This window comes from Aplidium turbinatum, chromosome 1 (genome assembly GCF_918807975.1).
Source record: "Aplidium turbinatum chromosome 1, kaAplTurb1.1, whole genome shotgun sequence".
NCBI classification, from domain to species: Eukaryota; Metazoa; Chordata; class Ascidiacea; order Aplousobranchia; family Polyclinidae; genus Aplidium; species Aplidium turbinatum.
In genome coordinates this window covers 48274064-48294178 of record NC_137472.1, presented here as the reverse complement: position 1 = coordinate 48294178, position 20115 = coordinate 48274064, and the positions used below count along the sequence as shown (strand labels likewise).

At 37.3% G+C, this 20115-nt stretch overlaps 1 protein-coding gene across 1 annotated transcript; it reads right to left on the bottom strand.

Annotated features, from left to right (window-relative positions):
• Positions 1–13730: 13730 nt before the first annotated feature.
• On the bottom strand, positions 13731–20115 carry LOC145770548 (holocytochrome c-type synthase-like). The gene is made up of 8 exons (XM_082582231.1): positions 19770–20115; positions 19403–19568; positions 18667–18788; positions 17826–17980; positions 16447–16566; positions 15818–15904; positions 15282–15405; positions 13731–14093 (listed from the first exon to the last, which is right to left on the bottom strand). Exons 2-8 carry the CDS (start codon positions 19458–19460, stop codon positions 13914–13916), a joined length of 846 nt encoding a protein of 281 aa, XP_082438357.1. The 5' UTR covers positions 19461–19568; positions 19770–20115; the 3' UTR covers positions 13731–13913.

Below are 20115 nucleotides of genomic sequence, written 5' to 3'. Positions count from 1 at the left end.
TTTACAAAGAAAATAGCTTAAGGGAACAATTTTTAACTTGGTTAAATAAAACCAAACGCGGCCACTGTATATCTATTAAAAAACGTCATGTTATTTTAACGCTTTAAAAATACAAAAGACCTGCAATTCCAGCTTCAACAAATAAGCAACTTATTTGTTACCTTAAGACGATTTATCAACAAGAAAACATTAATGCTGGAAGGATAAACGCAGTGATAATAATTAAAGTACACACCCCAGGACGGGAAGCTGTAAACTACGTTGCAAATTGCATCTGTATAATATTATGCAACAAATAGTTGTCTGCAACGAGTGATGACGTAGGTCTATACATTTTGTTGAATGGTTTAGCGGCGTTGTAATTTATTTCAATAGATAGCGTAGCTTATTTATTAAAGCTTACGCTACCGGTACAAAAAGCAAAGGAAACAAGTGTTTGCCTAATTACTTTCTTAGGGGAATCAATTCAATTCAGTTTATTTTTTTGGCGGAAAACTACAGCAATGATAAAGTTACAAACAGTGTACGGGCACAAAACCAACAAAAGGAAAAGGTGGCAAAACCAACTATGTCAACTACTTTAAACCAACTAATTCATTCAGTTGTTAAAAAAAAACAACTATGTCCAGTGTTTCGTTTTTAAATAAAAGGAAATGAAGCGTTCGCAGCATCGACAGTGGTATGGTTTTAAAATAGAAATCGATAACTGATGGGTTCGGAAATTTACATTAATTATTATTTAAGCATGATATTAAACTAAAGTGATGATCATGAATGATGAAAAAGGTAGTGAAAATGATATGATATTGTTATGCACGGTAGTCAAGCATCTGTCAATGTTCTTTTCAGTCTTTCTTGGTTATTCGAACAAGTTCTATAGGTCCTGATAAAGTTACCATTTTCCATATTTTTAATCTTCTATGCCTAAATTTTTGGATCTCTTAGGTTTATGTTTTGGATTTTACATTACTATGTTTTGGATCACTTGTGAACTTGATTTGGATCTTCTATACACAAGCTCTGCCCGAGCGGTTGGATGGCGTAAACCGTAAAGGATAAGGAGCTCGCTTTCAAATCATACAATGTTGGTTCGACTGCCGAGTTGATCTGGTTGTTGAATGACATTGCTCATCCATACCATAAGTTCTGATAAAAAACTTAGAATAATGCAAAAAATTGTTAGATATTTTGAGTCAATATTTTAAATCTCTTATGCCCAATATTTTGGATCTCACCTCCCCATGTTTTGGATCACCTACGAACCTGCTTTGGATTCTCCATATATAAGTTTGGCCAAAGCGCTTGGATGGCGTAGCAAATATAGCGCTTATTTTGAAATCATACAATGCTGGTTCGATTCCCGACTTGACCTGGTTGTTGAATGGGTAAACATAATTTTTTAAAAATATATTTTATTGTAAACGCTTTTTTTTAAGAATGTCTTCCAATCACAAATCCTGATAATGCAATCCAAAAATTTTATTTCTTACAGTAGGCTACTGGAAAATAGTCTCTTTAAATGCATGGTATACATTCTTTAAACTTCATAGATCTTTGTGCAGGTCAGTGTAGGACCTACACTGTAGGTTTACAACAATTTGGTTAATTCAGAAACATGATAATCGCACCAAAAGGCCTCATCACACTCTTCGTTGTGGCACTATTGGACCGTTATTAGATGTCATGTTATTGACAGAACTTTCTAAAAACTGAGGTCTTAATTTTGTTTCAGGATTTTAGTGATCTTGCGGGTCGTAGGCTAATAGCATTCGCACAAACTCGTAAACAAATCGGAATCTGTTGCTACTGTATGTTTATGTTTATACAAGTTTACAGATATCAAACTTAACAACTTTAGACTTTTAGTTGCAAGTCCAACTTTTGTACCACTAATCTTTACTGAAATAACGCTCATTCAGTCTGACTGAATCAGGTTCAGACCAAACAGAACTATTTTTCTTGTCATGCACTTGGTAGCCTAGTGCTAAAGCTTTGGTAGAGAATTTGCATTTTTGAACTATAGACAAGCAAAACAAAGTAAAATTAGCGGGTTTAACATAATGTATTACGTACAAAACAAAACACATAACATAATGACTCAAACGTTTTCCACACGTACGTGTGTCCTCATCAGGAATTAAATCTGCAATATGCATAAAATAAAAAAATGTAAGATAAATTTGACTTTGCACTATAACTGTAACGACACTCCGGACTGAAAAGCACAAACTGAAACAAATGATACAAGAATGATTACGAGTAAATTATACGGTGAAAAACAGATCACATGAGGTGTAAATTAGCCTACAGGCATTGGACAAACAATTAGAACACATACAAAAGGAACGATGAGCCACAGGCGAATAACTGCCAATTGAGAGACGGATTGTTAGGCTACGTTTGATCCTTAAGGCTTTCATGATCTTAGTCTGAAAATCAGATCTGCCTCGAGAGATGATTTTAAATTGGTCGATTGATACATTATCAGTGCACGTTTCACAAGAGGCCATGTGCTCTTTAATTGCACTGTTGGTTGTTGGGTTTGGGTTTAAATGCTCCCCGGCCCTTGTCAACTTGGTAGTGCTTTTATTGTTTCTTCAGAAACTTTGAGATTGTTGGAAGATGAAGTCATTTGATAAGAATACGTTTTTATGCGCTTCCAAGGCCAAGGATTTACCATTTGTTTCCACTTTCGAAAGCACAATATCACACAAGCAAGATTAATCCCATAATCTATTTCAAATGCAATCAGGAGGTACTGGAAATACAAAATAAGTTTGATTCTCAAGTTAAAAGCTAATTAATCAAGTATGGGTAATTTGCTTAACTTTGAATAAATATCGCTGATACAGTAAGTTATTCTACAATCTACAGGTTTAATTTCTACTTTGCCAACAAACAATATAAGTAAAGCAGAAAAAAAGAAGGTTCGAAACATATTAGTTTCGAAATAAGCCGTAAGTAGCCTATGATCAGCGATGCTGTACAACTCCATGCCTTATTTTCTTGGTTGATTAGCCGCAGTGGAACTTATCATGGTTGAAATTGAATACTGAAAAGTTTGGGTTTTGAAACAAAAATTGATGTCTGTCTTATCCACCTTTATCTCAGAGATTCCAAACTTAATAAAAATATGCTTCAATGCTCGGTAAAGTTAAATTACAATAGGCCATATTCTATTTTATAAACTGAACTTACCAGTTGATAAGTTGTGCTGTCTATAAAAGATACTGTAATTAAAGTACAAAAGTCGGTGATTATGGCCACAGCAGCCGCTATTGAACAATTCCTCATTAAGGCTTGCAGAGATCGAGATGAAGAGGCAACTCTGCTTGCATCTGAGTGAAGATGACTAACTTTTTGTTGGTGTCGTCGCAAAATGTAAAGGAAACAAAATAAAATGGAAACTGCAACCAAACAATAGACAGGGCTGTAAAGTACATTCACAAAGATTCTCAAGTAGCCTAAACAAAGGCCAACAAAAAAGGAGAAAAGTTGTGCAAAGTTCGTTTCAATGCCAATTTAGGTTAAGTTGTGTTCTTTACCGTTTAATAGTTTACTTGTAGCCTACATAGAAAAGAACTACCGGTACAGTAAGAAGAATTAATTTAAATGTTGCTACGATAAAAGCTCAAATCATGCACTGTGAATTGAAATTAATCTTTTACCAACCTTGGTAGAATATTAGCAACCCGTATGATCCCAGAACAATAAAATTAAGGGCTGACTGTCCATTTGGAGGAAACACACATGTACTTGTCTCTTCCACGTATTCAATGCGACTGGTGGGATTAGACAAAACAAGCCCGACAGTGATCGATAATCCTGCCACCAGGATAAAACCCAGCAGACTGTTACTGAACCTGTTTCAATAAAAAATGTGATAAACAATACAAATCTATGCTTTATGTTTTTGGTTATTTATGTCCAGTGGAACCTTTTATGATTGGAATTGATGAGTGCAGCATCAAGCGTCGCGCTCCAAGATTTTTTTTTTTTTAAATGTCTTCCTTGGACTGTTTCGTTCCTCTTCCGGAAAAATGCGAGACAGATAAAATATAGCCTGATGCGAAAAATCAGACCACAAAAATCTATTTCATTTTTCAAATTAATGCGGAAGTTTGTAGATCTACTTGCTATTGTTTGTCTATCTACTATTAGGTAAATAGGCTACGACATAGCGTGGTACAGTAGGCTATGCATCAAATGATAGTTTGAGAAATGAATAATGAAGAAATATCAAGACACATATTAGATAAAAAAAAAAGTTTAAATTTTTCTACTAAAAACATAAAATTCTTTGCTGTGAAAAAACTCTCTCTGGGTAGAAAACAGTGTTTTGGAATTTTCAACGGTAGGCCAATGTCAGTACAGCTTTTGCCTACCACCGTTCACTTTTTTCGTGGTGAGGAAGTAAACTATTGTTTAAGTATAGGCCTACCTACAACTGTACGAAAGAAGTTATCAGATTGAAGGTATGCATTAGATTTCGTTGCTTTTATAAATTACGACGTAGTATAGACTTATTGGTTAATATTGGTTGAAAAATGATATTACTTAATAGAGTTAGTAAGAGTGCTTTAGGCTACCTATAGCCCATGGGTGGGGAACCTGCGGGCCGAATGCGGCCCGCGTGACTGTTCCATGTGGCCCGCGTCAAAATTTCTTTACCCAAAATATATTGAAACAACAGCTCAAAAAAGAGTAGTCTCTGCATTCTCAGTATGTTGCAAATGGCTTTCTATGACTAGTTAATCCATCATAGTCATCAGTCATGCGGAAACATGCTTTGAAATATGTGTCTCAGTATGGAAGCACTTACCGTCGCGAGCAGTTTTTTTCCAAATTGAATCTAACAAAAAGTCGGCTTCGCTCCAGACTGACTGATAAAAACGTGGAGATGCAGTTAAGACTTGCAACATCTTCCGTGTTAGCAGACATCAAACGACTCACCAAAAATAAAAACTTTCAGCCATCCCACTAGCTGTGAAAGTGAAATAAATCATTGTCAAGTTCGCTGCATTTTTTATCTGTAAATAAAATTTCGAAATTTCTAGTGGCCCACCTGTGTTATTTCTCATTTTATGTGGCCGCAATACTAAAAAGGTTCCCCACCCCTGCTATAGCCTATCGTATATAATTGCGTTGACAGAGGGATTTAGCTGGTGTTTTTAGAGCCAGGGTTAGAATTTTTTTAAATATTGGTGTGATTTGAGTAGGCCTACCCACAAAAAAGATTTACCTAACCACATGAATAGATACGAGTCTCCGCATGTTTGATAAAACATACAGTGTATGTTGTCTCAACCACAAGAAGCAGTACAGTGAAGTAAGACCTAAAATATATATTAAAATTAAACTTGTTTTAAGGCAAACATGCATGAAGTGATGCAGGTTATTTTCAGTTCAATTAGGCTACCGTAGGCTACACATAATGCAGCGTTTTTCAGAATTTTCAATCAGATAACTTTTCTTGAAAACCGTTATTTTTAACGTATATAACGCGTTTAGCCATAGCCTAAGCCTATCATGTTGGAGAAGTTATACACCACAAGGCACTCATAACATGGTTTCCACGTTCAGCAACTTTTTAGGCTCTTCAACATCAATCTAAAAGTAAGTTTGTTAGTCTACTCTGAAATCTTTTTTTTTTCAAAGTGATTTTGCAGTTATGTTTCGATGACATATAGAACTATAGCCTACGTCTCATCGCGAACCTCCCAAAAAATGTTATGGCTGCAATTATTCAAACCCATGACCTACCACGTTATTAGAAGCAGGAATAATTTTGCAACAGAAGACACGTAGCCTAGGCTACTTACCAATGACAAACAATGCGTGGAAAACATTCAGATTTATCGAACAAGCCTTAGCTGAGGCAGGACTATGATTTGGTAGATACAGACTTTGCTGTAAAATGCATGCTCTTAAAAACCCAGTCACTGTTGCAAGTATAAGCAAACCAAACATGATCCTTTTTTTAGAACTAGTACGTCGATTGTTATGCTGGTCCTTGAATTTCGATCTGTAAAAAGAAGAACATTAATAGCTTATATAAAAGCTAAGGCGACTGAGTTACTACACAGAGTCCAGAGAGTAGACCTACTTTTGGAACCGGGTCCCGGATGATTTTGGTGGCTCGTAACCTTTCCAAGTGCCCGGAAACTTGAGTAAACTGTCGCGTTTATTCAAAATACAGTGCGTTTTTCTTAAAAATGTTATTATTTAGGGCCCAAAATTTCATTGGTAACGTGCCTAAGACATCTTCTCAACGGCCTTGAGCATAAGCTATGTAAAATTACGATCTGCAACGTCTCCTACAAGTCAGCGCAGTTGTAAACTGAGCAATTGGCAGTTGAGCAAATGACAACTGAGCTAGCAACTTTCCAGCAAGTGGATGAAGTTAGCAAATGATGAAACTGAACAAGTAAGAACTGAGCGAGCTGAAACTTGGGATGTCACAAGTAAGCAAAATCAGTTTGACAAGCGATGGCCAATCAAGTCCGAACTGAGCAAGCAAATCCCATTTGCTAACTTAGCAGTAGCTGAGATGCACATGCAAAGATGAAGCAGTTGGTGAGTTGTCACATGCCGAGTGGTTTGACTCTGACGACCTTATTTTTATACGTACAATTACGCTCAATATTGCTTGTTGCTTCATTTTTGGCTTCATTGATCAACCACACTTTGATCACTATAGGCTATAGCCTAAGTTAGTCTGAAAAAATATTTAACTTATATCAAACTTACACTATTTGCTGGATAACTCACCGTTTCTTAATAAAATAAATGAAAGACGTCAGGAGATATAGCTGCACGATTAGCAAGGTTACTTCCACCGTGGCATAAACAACAAACTGTGGATAGTCAATTGCAGGGTACGTCCGGTTTGACAAATTCACTGATATATTCATTTTTATTGATTTTTTTTATAAACTACAGTACAGTAGGAAACCCTTTTGACAAAGGACAAAATGTAACGTGTTAGGCATAGACTATAGGCCTACTTATTCATTTCCAGATAGTCTCTCAGGTCATGAACATGTAGCCTATGTTAAGGGAGAACAATTAATGTTCAGACTTTAGCTCAGTGGTCACGCGCCAGACTCAACAACACGCTGCGCTGGTTCGACTCTCGGCCTCGGGCTCGGGCTCCTAGTAAATGGAATGATTCCCGGACAACAACACTTCAACAATCTTAAAACTTCACTCTGCCAATCTCGGTTAACCGGCCTGTGTCAAGAGCCTCTACAAGTAGGCCTATGCGAAACTACCAGAAATAACCTATCAAGGCTTTGTCAGTCCGAGGATAAAATTCAAAATCAACCAACTTCAGATCAACACGTCTTTCACATGTAGGCTAACATTTGAAAAAAATGTATTTTGTGGAGTCGTTTTGTAGGCTATTTCTCTTGAAACTGAGGCCACGATAAACACAAAGGTTTAAAAAGGACATGGCACTCGTCTAAGATAGGCTATGTAATTCGTAGCCTATGCAAAATTTGGTCATAACGAATGCGACCCAAGCTGATTTATTAAAATAAATTTAATTTTACTTGCACGACAATTGGTCATTGGTGTATTGTTTTGTGAGAAAGAATTTACAAGGTAGGGCTACCGTTAACTTAATTTACATTTCCGAGTGTCTGTTGCGTGTCGAAAACAAGGAAATCGTGCTTAGGGTGCGTTATGTATAGAAATATCTTTTGCTAAAGGATATTATACGTTAGCTCTTTATTCTTTATTCTTTGTAATATTTTTCTGGCATGCGCAATTCTCCTGCAACTAAAATAACCGTATACCTACATTATGTGGGCGTTTGGGAGGTTTAAGTGGACAAAGCAAATTTTGCTTACCAAGAGTTTCCTCTTCTAAAAAAAACTATTGACAGAGTCATTAGGTAAACACGTTTTGCACTTTTTTCGACCCTAACTATTTTGTGTAGCCTAAAGACCCTAAGCAATAGCAAGAAACTTCGAAAAAGACTGCCATCTACCAGATCTATAGTTTTCACATTTAATCATAACTTTTCATCCCCATTTACTCAGACCGTTGTTAATTGGTCTCAAACCAAAATTAGTTTTTCTGTGTGCAACAAATTGACTTGATCGCATTATGGCCGCATTGAAACGTGTTTTTTTTTGCGTGCGAGAGACAAATGGATGAAAAGTCGTGGATAAACCTATCACCTGTGGAAATTTTACTGGCAGAGATAATTAGGCGCGCTACTTTTGTAGTAGCAGTAGTTTTTCAAACAGAAGCAAGTCATCAAACTTTCGTAGTGCCGATTTATAACGTCGCTTTTACAACGCCCCAATTCCTTCCAGTGCTGCTGTGGAGAGATTTTTCTCCATTTGAAAAGACACGCTGAAGCGGGCAGGATTCAGCGATCCGCATTTTGAAATACTCGTGTTTTTAAAAGACGCATAAAAACAAATTTTACCTAAAACGTGTTTTCTATAGCGACGTTGAAACGGAAGTGTAAACGAATGATTTCATTCGTTTTCAAGGTCATTTCGATGTCACAAAGTGCTTCTTGTCTCAGTTTAAGTTAAGATAAAAGTAGTGGAGCGCGCTACTTCTATCAATTCGTAGCGGTAGTGCGCACTACCTTAGCCCGAGTAGCGCCCTATTTTTAAAGTAGCGGATGCCCACCTCTGAAGACTACCGCACGTGCATTTAGGCTCAAAAGAACTATATGGGGGGCACTAAAAATAATTAGGCTAAATCGATCGTTATGAAGTTTGCCTTGTGAAGAACCAAGAATTGTGCTTCATAAACGAGGATAGATTTTGAGTTGACATGCAAAACAGGTTTTCGCTGCAGGCTAAACTCTTAAAGGTAAGCTAAAAGATCCAATGTGTGGAAACTTATATCGTCAAACACACCAGGTTAATGTAAGCTAGCAAGTATAGATACGATACGGCCCTCGAGCCATGTGCAGTTTCTTGTGCTGTTCAGTTCGGTCACTAAACAAATACTGTATCAGTAGCTTGCTTGCAACAAATCAACAGAAGCGAGGAGAGCAGCTACAGCTGGAGATAAATCAACAGTTTTCAAAGTTTACCAAGCTTGGGTTTGGAATTCTACTAAGTTTCAACTCTCTATCTCAACTCCCAGCTGTGCGTTATAAAGCTCTTTAGGTTAGCCCACACGAAATCAGGTACGCTAACAACTTTAAGATGGAGGCTATACACTTCACCAGCAGCTGTCTTGAGGTAGCCTAACTAAAGTGTTGAATGCCTGTCATGGTTTGTTCAATATTGCGTCTTTCAAACTTGACTAAAATGTAACCATTTCTTCATTGTGACTGTCCTTAGTTGGCTACGCACTCTTCGTGGATTGATATTATACGATGTTTAAATTGAATATTTATAGATAAACATCATCGTATTTTTATGTAGTAAAATATTTCTCGGATTTACGTGGTGAAGTAAACAATTTTGTGAATAAAAGTTCATTTAAATGTCGCATTGCGCAAAATAAGGAAATATAGTAAAATAAATGTTGCCTATAAAATGTGTGACCTTTAGTTATCGTGAGCTGCATAATGCAGGATGCATCGTTTTGTTGAAAACGACAGAAGACAATGACGTCACACAAACTTATTTATTTTTGAAAACCATAGACAGATAATAATTGATAACAGCTTTGTAAGATTGAATTGCATAATTCAAATAATAATACATAAAATAAAAATAACTACCGTACATAACTTCAAACGTTTTCGCAAAATTTTCTGCCCTCGTCAGGAAAATACCTTAATTCATCTAAACAAAAACAAATATTCGTCTAATGTTAATATTAAACGACCGAAATTAAATAAAACTGCACTGACCTGCGTACAAGCAGGTTTTATTTAATTTCAGTAATTTAATATTAACATTAGCGAGTGATTCGTACAGAAGCACATCAAGCAAAAAAAAAAGGACGTGTTCTTGTGAGTTAGTACAGAAGCACATCAAGCAAAAACTTTTTTTTGTTGGTTCTTAAAGCAAGAAAAAGAAAAGTGTGAAGACGTTTATCAGTTCATCTGGAAGCAGCAAAACATTTATTGACAACAAAATTGGCATTCATTGGCAAGAAAGAAGATTAAAAGACCATCGATCTGTGCATGAAGATTACAGTACGTTTTGGTAAAAAAAAATATATGTCTAAGAGTGAGAGAAAAGAATCATGGCAAAATGCGACAAAATCTCTTGAACAAAAGTGAATCCAATTGCTCCAAACTTTTATCAATAAAAACATAATCATTTCAAACTTTCAAAAACTTGTCGAGTTTGTGCTTTGTTTGCCTGGGACATCAGTAGGCCTAGGCTACCAATTAAGCAATTTTTTTTTTCAATTATGACGTCTGATAACAGAGGGCGGCAGAGGCCGAACAGAATGTCAAAGCTCTCCCCACTTGCCAAATTAATGTTGATTTGACATGTAAGTTAGTGAATTTTATGATAAGATAAACTCGAACACTGTATTTTTGAAAAAGGTGCTTAGCACTGAAAAATTATTAGAAGTAGGCCTACATATCCCTGATATAGGCCTATTGATAGTTTTCCCATATTAATCAATTAATTGCATTAAATTCTTTTGTATTAGACCTAGCCAATATTATGTTCATTTGCAATTTTCCATACGAGTTCCGGATTTGCATTTCTAAAAAATGGCATGCCTAGAAATCATTGTTTTGTAACACTTCAACATCAAAATTAATCAGCATTTTTCTTAAGGGACATTCTGGATAGCAAAAGCCGTTTTTGGCATTGTTTCAACGTTTGCAGACGGTAAATTGATATGAAAACTGTTGCCTGGTTTCACTTCGTTTGAATAACTGTTGAATGTTGAATAACGTAAGAGCCCTGGAACGGCAATCGAAAGGGTGCCGGTTCAACACCGCTCAAGAGCATGCGGCTGTGTTTCTGGCAAGACACTTAAAGGCATGCCTGAAGGTGGACACGAAGATTGGCTTCCTTGCCTTCCCGTCCACTTAATCTAAATCTTCAACCACCAGATGTAGGCTAAGCCTGGATACGACAAACAAACATCAATGAAAGCAAAATAAATGTCGGTATCAGCGTGGCTTGATGTTTCCCGCAATAGTCTATGATTTTTGCACGCATTGTTTTCTTGAAATATCTCCAAAAGTCATTTTTTCACTGTGAATAGCGCTTCTCTGCTACCGCTACATTAAAAGTCATTTATTGTCAGTAGCCTATCAACCTCCCACAAATGGTCAAGTGCTCTTCAACCCGTAGTAGGCCTACGCACTTGTGCGATTGAAGCTCAGTTGGTTAGCGCGTGTTTTCGACACCAAAGAAGCTTCAGGATCAAGCGGCGCTGGTTCGACTCTCGGGGTGAACGCATTAAGGACTGCTCCTCATAATGGATAAAATAATTCCTCAGCAACAACAATCAAAAACTTTACTCTGTCAATTTCGATGACCGGGTCTGCGTCAGTAGCTCAAAGCCTCTACAAGTAGGCTACTGTGGGATGCGAAACTATCAGGATTAAGCTTTTCTAGTCCGAGGATAAAGATTCAATCAAAAAAATTGTCGTGCCGATGACAAACATGGTACGGATGAAAATTACCACGATTTTTACCTTTGCTAATGTGCAAAAATTCTAATAAGCCGTAGGCCATTGCAAGTTGGTTTTGAATCTATATCCTCGGACTGACAAAGCCTTGATTTGTTATTCCTGGTAGTTTCGCATACTTGTAGAGGCTCTTAACCAGGCCCGGATTTAGGGGGGGGGGGCAGGTGCCCCGGCCCCCTACGTGGAAAAAATGTGATTTTGTGTTATTTTTTCTTCCTTTCAGCCTTTGAAGTTTCTGCAAAATACTGTGCAGTGCTGGATTGATGCTACTGTAGACGCAGAGGTGGTTTTTCGCGCCGTAGGGGGGAAAATTTTTTTTGCAGGGGGGCTTCCCGATCTAAAAGTGCCCCGGGCCCCCCATTAGCTAAATCCGGCTCTGCTCTTGACGTAGGGCCGGTTAGGCTACCAAGATTGGCAGAGTGAAATTTTCCGATTGTTGAATTCTTGTTGCCAGAAAATTATTCCGTGCACTAGGTGCCGCTGAATGGAGAGCAGTCCTGAAATGCGTTGCTTAAGCGCACACCCAAGAGTCCAACCAGCGCGGCGTGATCTTGAGCAGGGCGCGTAACCATTGGAATTTGGCAATAGCTGCATGTCTTTAGTTCCCTAACGCCAATTCAGGGTTTTCAATTCCATGTGGCTCATTTCGTCACAAGGTTGCGAGTTTGGCAGTTTTTACACAGGATTGGGCTAGTTTTAATTTGAAATTACGGAAAAATTCAACAATTGTGGATTTTTGGGCAAGTTTTGCTTTTTGGTAGCGGTTTTATGATTTAGAAGTGTGTTACTTGTTCAACTTTACACGAGAAAAGAACGTGTGGCTAATTTCCAACACAAATGTGAGTTTGGGTCCAAGTCATTTAATTTTTAATCTTGGAAAACATGCTGCATTTTGGGTAGGAACTATTGATAAAGTTTTGCGATCAAAGCACTCAAAGTTCTTGTCAGACAAAATCCCTCTAGTACCTACTTGGCTGAAAAGGGGTTTATTGCACTGGTTGATATCAAAACGAGAAAAATGAATTGTCTGAATGAGACAGTTGATGATCTAATGCGAGAGGCTTTGGAGCAAGAAGTTGTTCCAAACAGGTCTGAAATTTTCCGACATTCTCAGCAGCAATCGAGTCATTAATATAGGCTACTTGGATGGTTAAATAAAAAATGGTAATGTAGCCTATCATGATTTTCGTTGTTGCTGTCAATAAAAAGAAAATTTCTTTCACGTGTCTTAAGTGTGTAAAAGTAGGAGCGAGTAAAGTAAATTAGACTTGAATTCAGATCAATTCATTGCAACTTAATCCGTCGATTTAAAAATCGATTGATTACAATATTTTAGAACCGTCATAAGCATTTCTTAATCACACTTGCAAAATTCATCTCAATTATTCTACTTTTTACTGCTGCTTGTACGGACAGTTTAGTAAGTTACCGTATCAAATTGTTGCAATATTTTCTGTATTTGGTATATTTAGCAATACTATGAAGAAAAAAAGAAATGAAAAAGAATAAAGCAAGGATATGAAGGTTTTGGACATTCAGTGACTTTTATTTTTTTATTTATTTAACATGTAAATTTGCGTTTTTTTTTGGCTAGTTGTGCTAACAGTAATCTTCTGTAATTTTTTCGTTTCGATCCAGTTGTGCTGATGAATCCTATAGGAAGAAAACCGGTTCCACAACATAAATTATATTATATTAAAAAAAATTTGAAATACTATTGTGAGTGTTAACCTGGTCAAATGGTTTAAGGTTTAGACTTGAAAAAAAACTATTGATTTATTTTCTTAATGATTGCTTTCTGTGTTAGGTTGATCGCCCATTTGAGGAAGTGTCATAGTAGCCTACCTGATCACCTTTACCAGTTAGTTTTTCTCACTTTTGAATATTTTAGAATAAACCTTTCATTGTTATTACTCAAATAAAGAAAACAAATAGCTGCAAACTATTTTTGGTTTGTGCAGATGAAAACTTGGCAATATGAAAAAGTGCGTACCGTTGTTTTAAAGGTTGAACAGCACTGATCATAAAAATTCACCAGTAAAAATAGTTTGGGAAGATCTGCACTAAAAGCTGTTTCATCTACTCTACAGCGCTGCAATAAAAGCAAACGCATGAGACAAGCCACACAAATACAAAATAGAAGCACGTAGCTTTAATGCTTAGGAGAAATCACAGTGGATAAAATTGAAATCGCGTAAAAGCACACGTGTGGTAACTTGGCTGTTCAAGACTGAGAACTAAAAACTTGCACACAAAATACAAACATGCAGATTGACGGCCAGCAGCATAGGCTACATCTCAAAGTGAACGCACATTGTCATTACTGAGCATGCATGGGACATTCCTCAGGTACATTAGACTTAGCGGTTTCCTCAGCATCGCCAGTGTGATAAACCCGGCTTTCTTTACCCATCTGGGAGTTGAAGTTGGTCCATCTCATATAAGCCGCTTTCATACGATCCCACGCAGCTTGAGGTGAATCAAACGCCGGCCGAACATCCTGCAAAGATGAATAGAATGAACTTTTATCGACGCGTTGATTACCTTTTTAGACCTGGGGATTAGTGGCTATTGGCTAATGTAACTGGATAAAAATGAGAATTACATGTTAGTTTCATTCCCTTTCTTGTGTAATGCAATCGAATTGAATGCAATAGATTCAGTTTCGCTTTTAGCAGCATGATCGTTGTTCATTTCACAAGTGTAGATACAAGACTCGTTTTAGACTAATCGGAATGAAAAATGTGATTGACTAATGCAATCATCACTGAACCAAACAGCCAGCCAGCTGTAAAATAGATTATCCTGTCGCGTCGGTCAAATACGATACGCACAACTTCGGCGTTTATTATTTATTAAGCAGGAGAGCAAGGCATTCTCAAAATGTCATTCTTGAAAAGGAATAAGATTGATAAATCACACGTACTACATGACTATGAGTAGGCTACTATGGTATTGTTTTCAAACGCTACTTTATCAAGCTTTCCTAAAAGAACCACAATTTGGAAAGCGCTGCTAAAATCATTTTCAAACGTCATTGAGCCATCTGATAGTGATATCAAGAAACTTGCCTCCCTTCTGAAAATAACATAAAGCTTTTTCCTATGTACGCTTACGAGATATAAGCTTTACGCTCACTCGACTAGTTTTCACCGTACGATGTTTGCAAATTGCAATATTGGTTTTTGTCGTATCCAGGCTTACACCTGGTGGTTGAAGATGCAGTTAAACTGGGCGAGAAGGCAAGGAAGCCAATCTTCGTGTCCACCTTTAGGCACGCCTTTGAGCGTCCTGCAAAAGATACAGCCGCATGCTCTTGAGCAGTGTCGAACCGGCGCCTTTTCGGGTGCCGCACCAGTGCTCTCACGATTCTAAAAACTAAATCACTAAAAAAACATTTTTTTGTAATGGTCGACCCTGTTGTTTCGGGATGAAGACCAGGATTCTTTAAAGCAAAACGGGTGATGATGAAATGGCTTCTTTTAGTCTGTGTATGTTTTCAGTCTTTTGCGCTAATATTCTGTTTGCTAACCTTGCCACCTATGGGTTAAAGATATGATGAGGCAACATAGAAGCAACAAGTCAATGCGTATCACCAACATTTGCAAAGCATTCAAGTACATTACATCAAATCAACATCACTAAGACATCAAAAAGCGTAAACATAGAGCTAGAGGTAGCAACTTACCAACAATGTGAACTCGTGAGTTTCCGGGTCGACTTTTCCGCCGTCATAATAATCGATGATGTATCGCACTTTCTTACCGCACCGATCAACGATCCAGTCGTGGCGATCAAATGGAAGCTCGTAGCTGAAGAATTAATAATTTTATAGTTTCAAACGCAGCAGTGACGTAACAATAAATGCAATAACCTAAGCTTCTTGATATGTTACTTAGGGACCTGGCCACTTGTAAGTGTGGGCACTGGGCAACAGTAACCGAAATACAAAAGCAAATGTTATAAGTCAGGCTTTTGTTTTGCAAAAATGTGCATAACACCAGGAGAGATTATAAGCGAAACCATTTGTAACATTACAACTTTTCTTCATTGTAACTTTGGTAAGTTTTTCGTCAACATTTCAATAATGTCAAATCGGATTAAAAGCAAAAATATATTATCACATATGACAACTGTAAAGTCAATAAGTCCAGGCACAATGGTATGCGAGTACGTAATTTAATTCTGTGAGGGACAGTTTGAAAGATATTTTAAAGATCTTACCCCATCCAACTGCGCATCCGTGCGCGAGGAGAAAATTCCTTCGCTTTTCCCCCAAACTTAAGTAGCTTCGGTCCATCCGGACACTCCCTGAAATAAGCCGAATAACTTTATTAGAGGAAAAAAAAACTTACCTAATAAAACAATTTCAACATTAAGCAATTTTTAACAATATCATACTTAAGATGTGTTTAGCTATTGAACAAAAGTAGAAAACTGTCATTTTCTTGCTGTTGAACTGCTTTGCATGAAAAGTGGACACTTCAACATTGTCATCTGCGTGACCAAGTGATCGGAGCGCCAGCGCGACGCTCGCATGGAGGTCGGTTCAACACAGCTGGAGAGACAGCGGCTGTGTGTTGGCACAACACTTGAAAGCACGCCAAAATTAAGTACAACTGACTCGATGACTGTACAATTTTTCGTTGTTTAAGTTGCCGGTTGTGTTGCATCTACAGGTTTGCTACCTGTTAACACAATAGGCACAAAATGATGATTTTGTTGTTGGCAGTGGGGACTGGGGAGCAGCTAAGTCCAGTTTAAAGGAGAACTAAAGAAGAAAGCTACCTGTAACAACCTCACTATACAGTACAGATGAATAATTTCACTAAATAATATTTTCTAGAACTGACTTGCAGTGAAAAAATTCCCACTTCAACACCTCTTGCCAAGCTTGTTCGTTGTTGGCATTGTGGATCGTCACTATATTATCCAAGTCTTCTGCCTGTGGCTCATCTTCTTTCCATCTCCAGCTGAGGAGATCAAGAAAATTAAGTGGTACCGGTAATAACTCTAACTGATAAGATCAATCTTGTTGAAACATTCCCGCAAAGAAGAAAAGAGCAAGTGCATATATTATACGTACTACGTAGGCCGGCCATACGTAAAAAAATACTATTATACTTGACACTTCAGGAAGGCATCTTTGTTTTGAGAAACTTCATTTACTCATAATGGTGCATTTGAAGTTAACAAAAACCAAATAGAACCAAAATACAATAAGTTAACTCAACTAATCAACACCATTTGAAGGGTTTGGGGAGATTTACAATCACCGACCAGGTCAGGGTCTGCTACTATTCGGCGAGTCCAATTTGGCTAGTCCGATTTGGCGAGAGCTCTTTTCGGCGAGTTCCCTATTCAGCAATTTTTTGATTTTTTTTAAATTATCGGGTACCGTAGCCTAATTATCATTGCCGCTTTTACATCGTTTTAACGTCGCTTAACGTTCAAATAACCCACTAACCCTTAACCCCCTAACCCTTAACCCCCTAACTCTTAACACCCCAACCCTTAACCCCCTAACTCCAACCCTAACCCCTAACCTCTAACCCTAACTCTAAATTTACGGCAATGATAATTAGGCTACGGTACCAGATAATTTTAAAAAAAAATTCAAAAAATCGCCGAATCCATAGGGAACTTGCCGAATCCATATGGAACTCGCCGAATAGGGCACTCAGCAAATCGGACTAGCCGAATCGGACTCGCCGAAACGGGCCATTCCGACCAGATCAAATGCAATTAACCAAAAACACTGAAAAATATAACCTCCTTTGATTATAGTGATAAAACACGCACATGCACTCGTTGCTTGATCAATAAATTCTTCATATCCATTGAACAGGGATTCAAATTAAATTTAAGGCGACATAGCAAATACAGCATTTGCTTGTCCTGAATCATGATATCCAATTCAAGCTAATGACAAGTTGGAATTTGTAATGGACACCGGCTCGGTGGCTTAGTGCGTCCGCCTCTAGGCATGGGTTTGATACCCAGTCGGGTCATACCAAAGACTCTTTAAAAATAGTACTGAATCTAATTCCTGCTTGGCACTGAGGAACGGATGGATTCGAGTAATAATGTACTCAGTTGCGCCTCTATACGGCTGCATTGACACTGTCTGCTTTGTAAAGCGCTGAGGAGCAACACATTCTGCGAGGGATACAGCGCCATATAAAAAACAAGTTTTATTATTATTATTTTAAAAAGCAATGTTTAATTGTACCCTTTTCGTAACATTGCATTCCAAAACATCTGCTGTGAGGGATACACCCAAGTTTCTCCCTCCTTGCCATCAGCTTTAGGAATAGTTGATTTTACCCGAGAAGTCGACAAATCAAACGGCTGATCAGGAGATGGGAGTTGGTTTGGTGGTGGCATCTGAAACAATGGAAATATTGTCATGCTTATGAACATAATAATTTGAGCATACACAGCAAACAAAAGTTGCAGTCACTCTACATCAAGGGACTCAAACACGCGTTCGGGTCCATAAGGACGTTTTGGCGGAGCACGTCTTTTAGGCGCAAACAAGATAGGCTAATGTTCCGTAAAAAGAAAACAAAACTTATAACTTACCTTTAGTCTGTTTATTGTGTTTTTTACGTATTTTATTATTTGCAGTGTTTAGTTGCGCATTTCAGTATTATATTTATTTTATATTGTTGCATCACAATCGCATTGCCTATTCACATCATTATTTCTGCACTGTTTGAAAGTCGGTTGGAACATTTTTGCTCTCCAGGTCCTAGTCGTTGCGTTTTCATCTTTTTTCCACCATTTTTGCAGTGGCCGTGGTGCAGAAACGCTGATTAGAATAATCAAGCCTGCAGCCAGCAAGCCGCTCAAGCCATTGAAAATAACATAAAATAAAATGGGAAATCACAGAAAAAATAATAATCGAGCCAACTGAACAATCATAATGCTTCAATTCATTTCACACAAACAGTAAACCGTGATCTTGCTTACAGTACTCAACAAGCCAAATAATTGAAAGTGCAAATTCAGTTCATTGTAGTAAAAGAAATTATATCATATATGCGAAGTTGATTTCATGATTCACCTACCATGTTCATAGGATTCACATTATCTCTGTCATGTTGAATTGGGCATTCACTGATAGAACTTCTTTCTTGTGACATCGGACATTCGCTGGGATAAATGCGTTGATCTGTGTTGGCTGTAGCATCTGGTTATGAAAGCATTCTTGAGAGGCTTTTAAAATGACCACATTTGAAAGGAATTGTGTGCATTTGTCAAGCTTCCTCAAGGTACCAAGATATTTATCAAAACAAAAAGGACATTAGTCATAAAAGCAGTTTGTGCACATTGTATGAAGAAAACTACACAGAAAAACAGCCTTGGACAAATTTGGTATTCAAAAAATAAATGCATGGTAGACTGGTAGTAACAAGCAAACCAATTACCAATATTAACATTTAGAAATTGGTAATGCTAACTAACATGACTTTGCACAAATGCTACAGTAGCAAAATGATTTAATTAAATTGGAATGACGCGAGACATGGTCATTTCTTCTATCTGTTGTTGACGTTATGCTGTTCAGAGGTATTACTTATAGGCTAATGCTAGTGTAGCAAAATGATTAAATGATGAAGTCACTGTTCACTAGTTTGTGTCATGATATTGCTGAAATACTTGTAATGTTTGATACTTTGAGCTCACATTATATATAAATAAAACAAAAAACCACTGCCATTTAAAGCAGACTTAGTTAATTTAATTAGCACATTTGAACAAAAATTTGGTGATACAAATAAATCATATCATAGGCTAAATTACCTGGAATCTTTTTGCAATCATTATTTTGGGAAGTAGCTTCTGAACTAGTGTTGCCCATAGCTGATTTGTCTACAGATAAGCTCAAACGACACAAATAAGACTGATTCAAACAACAACAAAATTTAATTATTTTAAATGTAATTACTTAGAGCAAGTTTTTATTGACCTAAAAATCCAAAAAAAAGGACTTTAAAATTAAAAATATGGAATTTATTTAGCCTACCTTAGAACAAAATTTTGACTAAATAAACCATACTTTCTACGGTAGTATTTTACATTTAAAATGAGGCTACATCAACAAAAACAAATAGCCTATTTAAATCGACAAAAAAACATTGAAATCTTTAACAAAATATATTAGGCTCACCTGAAGGCTGTATAAGGAGGCAACTAACTCCACAACCAACATCATGTTCACTATAAGAGCAGGAGTTGAAATGTGACAATGTTAAGTTCAGCAGGCCTTAGCTCTAGGAAGGAGTGTAGGCATTTCTCCACAGAGAAGCTGACTGTTTATCATCATAAAAGAAATCAAGAATTGTTGTTGAAAGGGCACCACTGCTTAATACATGGCATGTCTTTTAGTGCCTTGCCACAGACACATGCTCTTGAGCGGTCTTTCAATGTTCATTCTAAAAATGTTGTCATTGTTTTGCTGTGTTTTCAATGTGAAAATGCTTAATAAAGCACAAATTGAGATTGGATGAACAAGA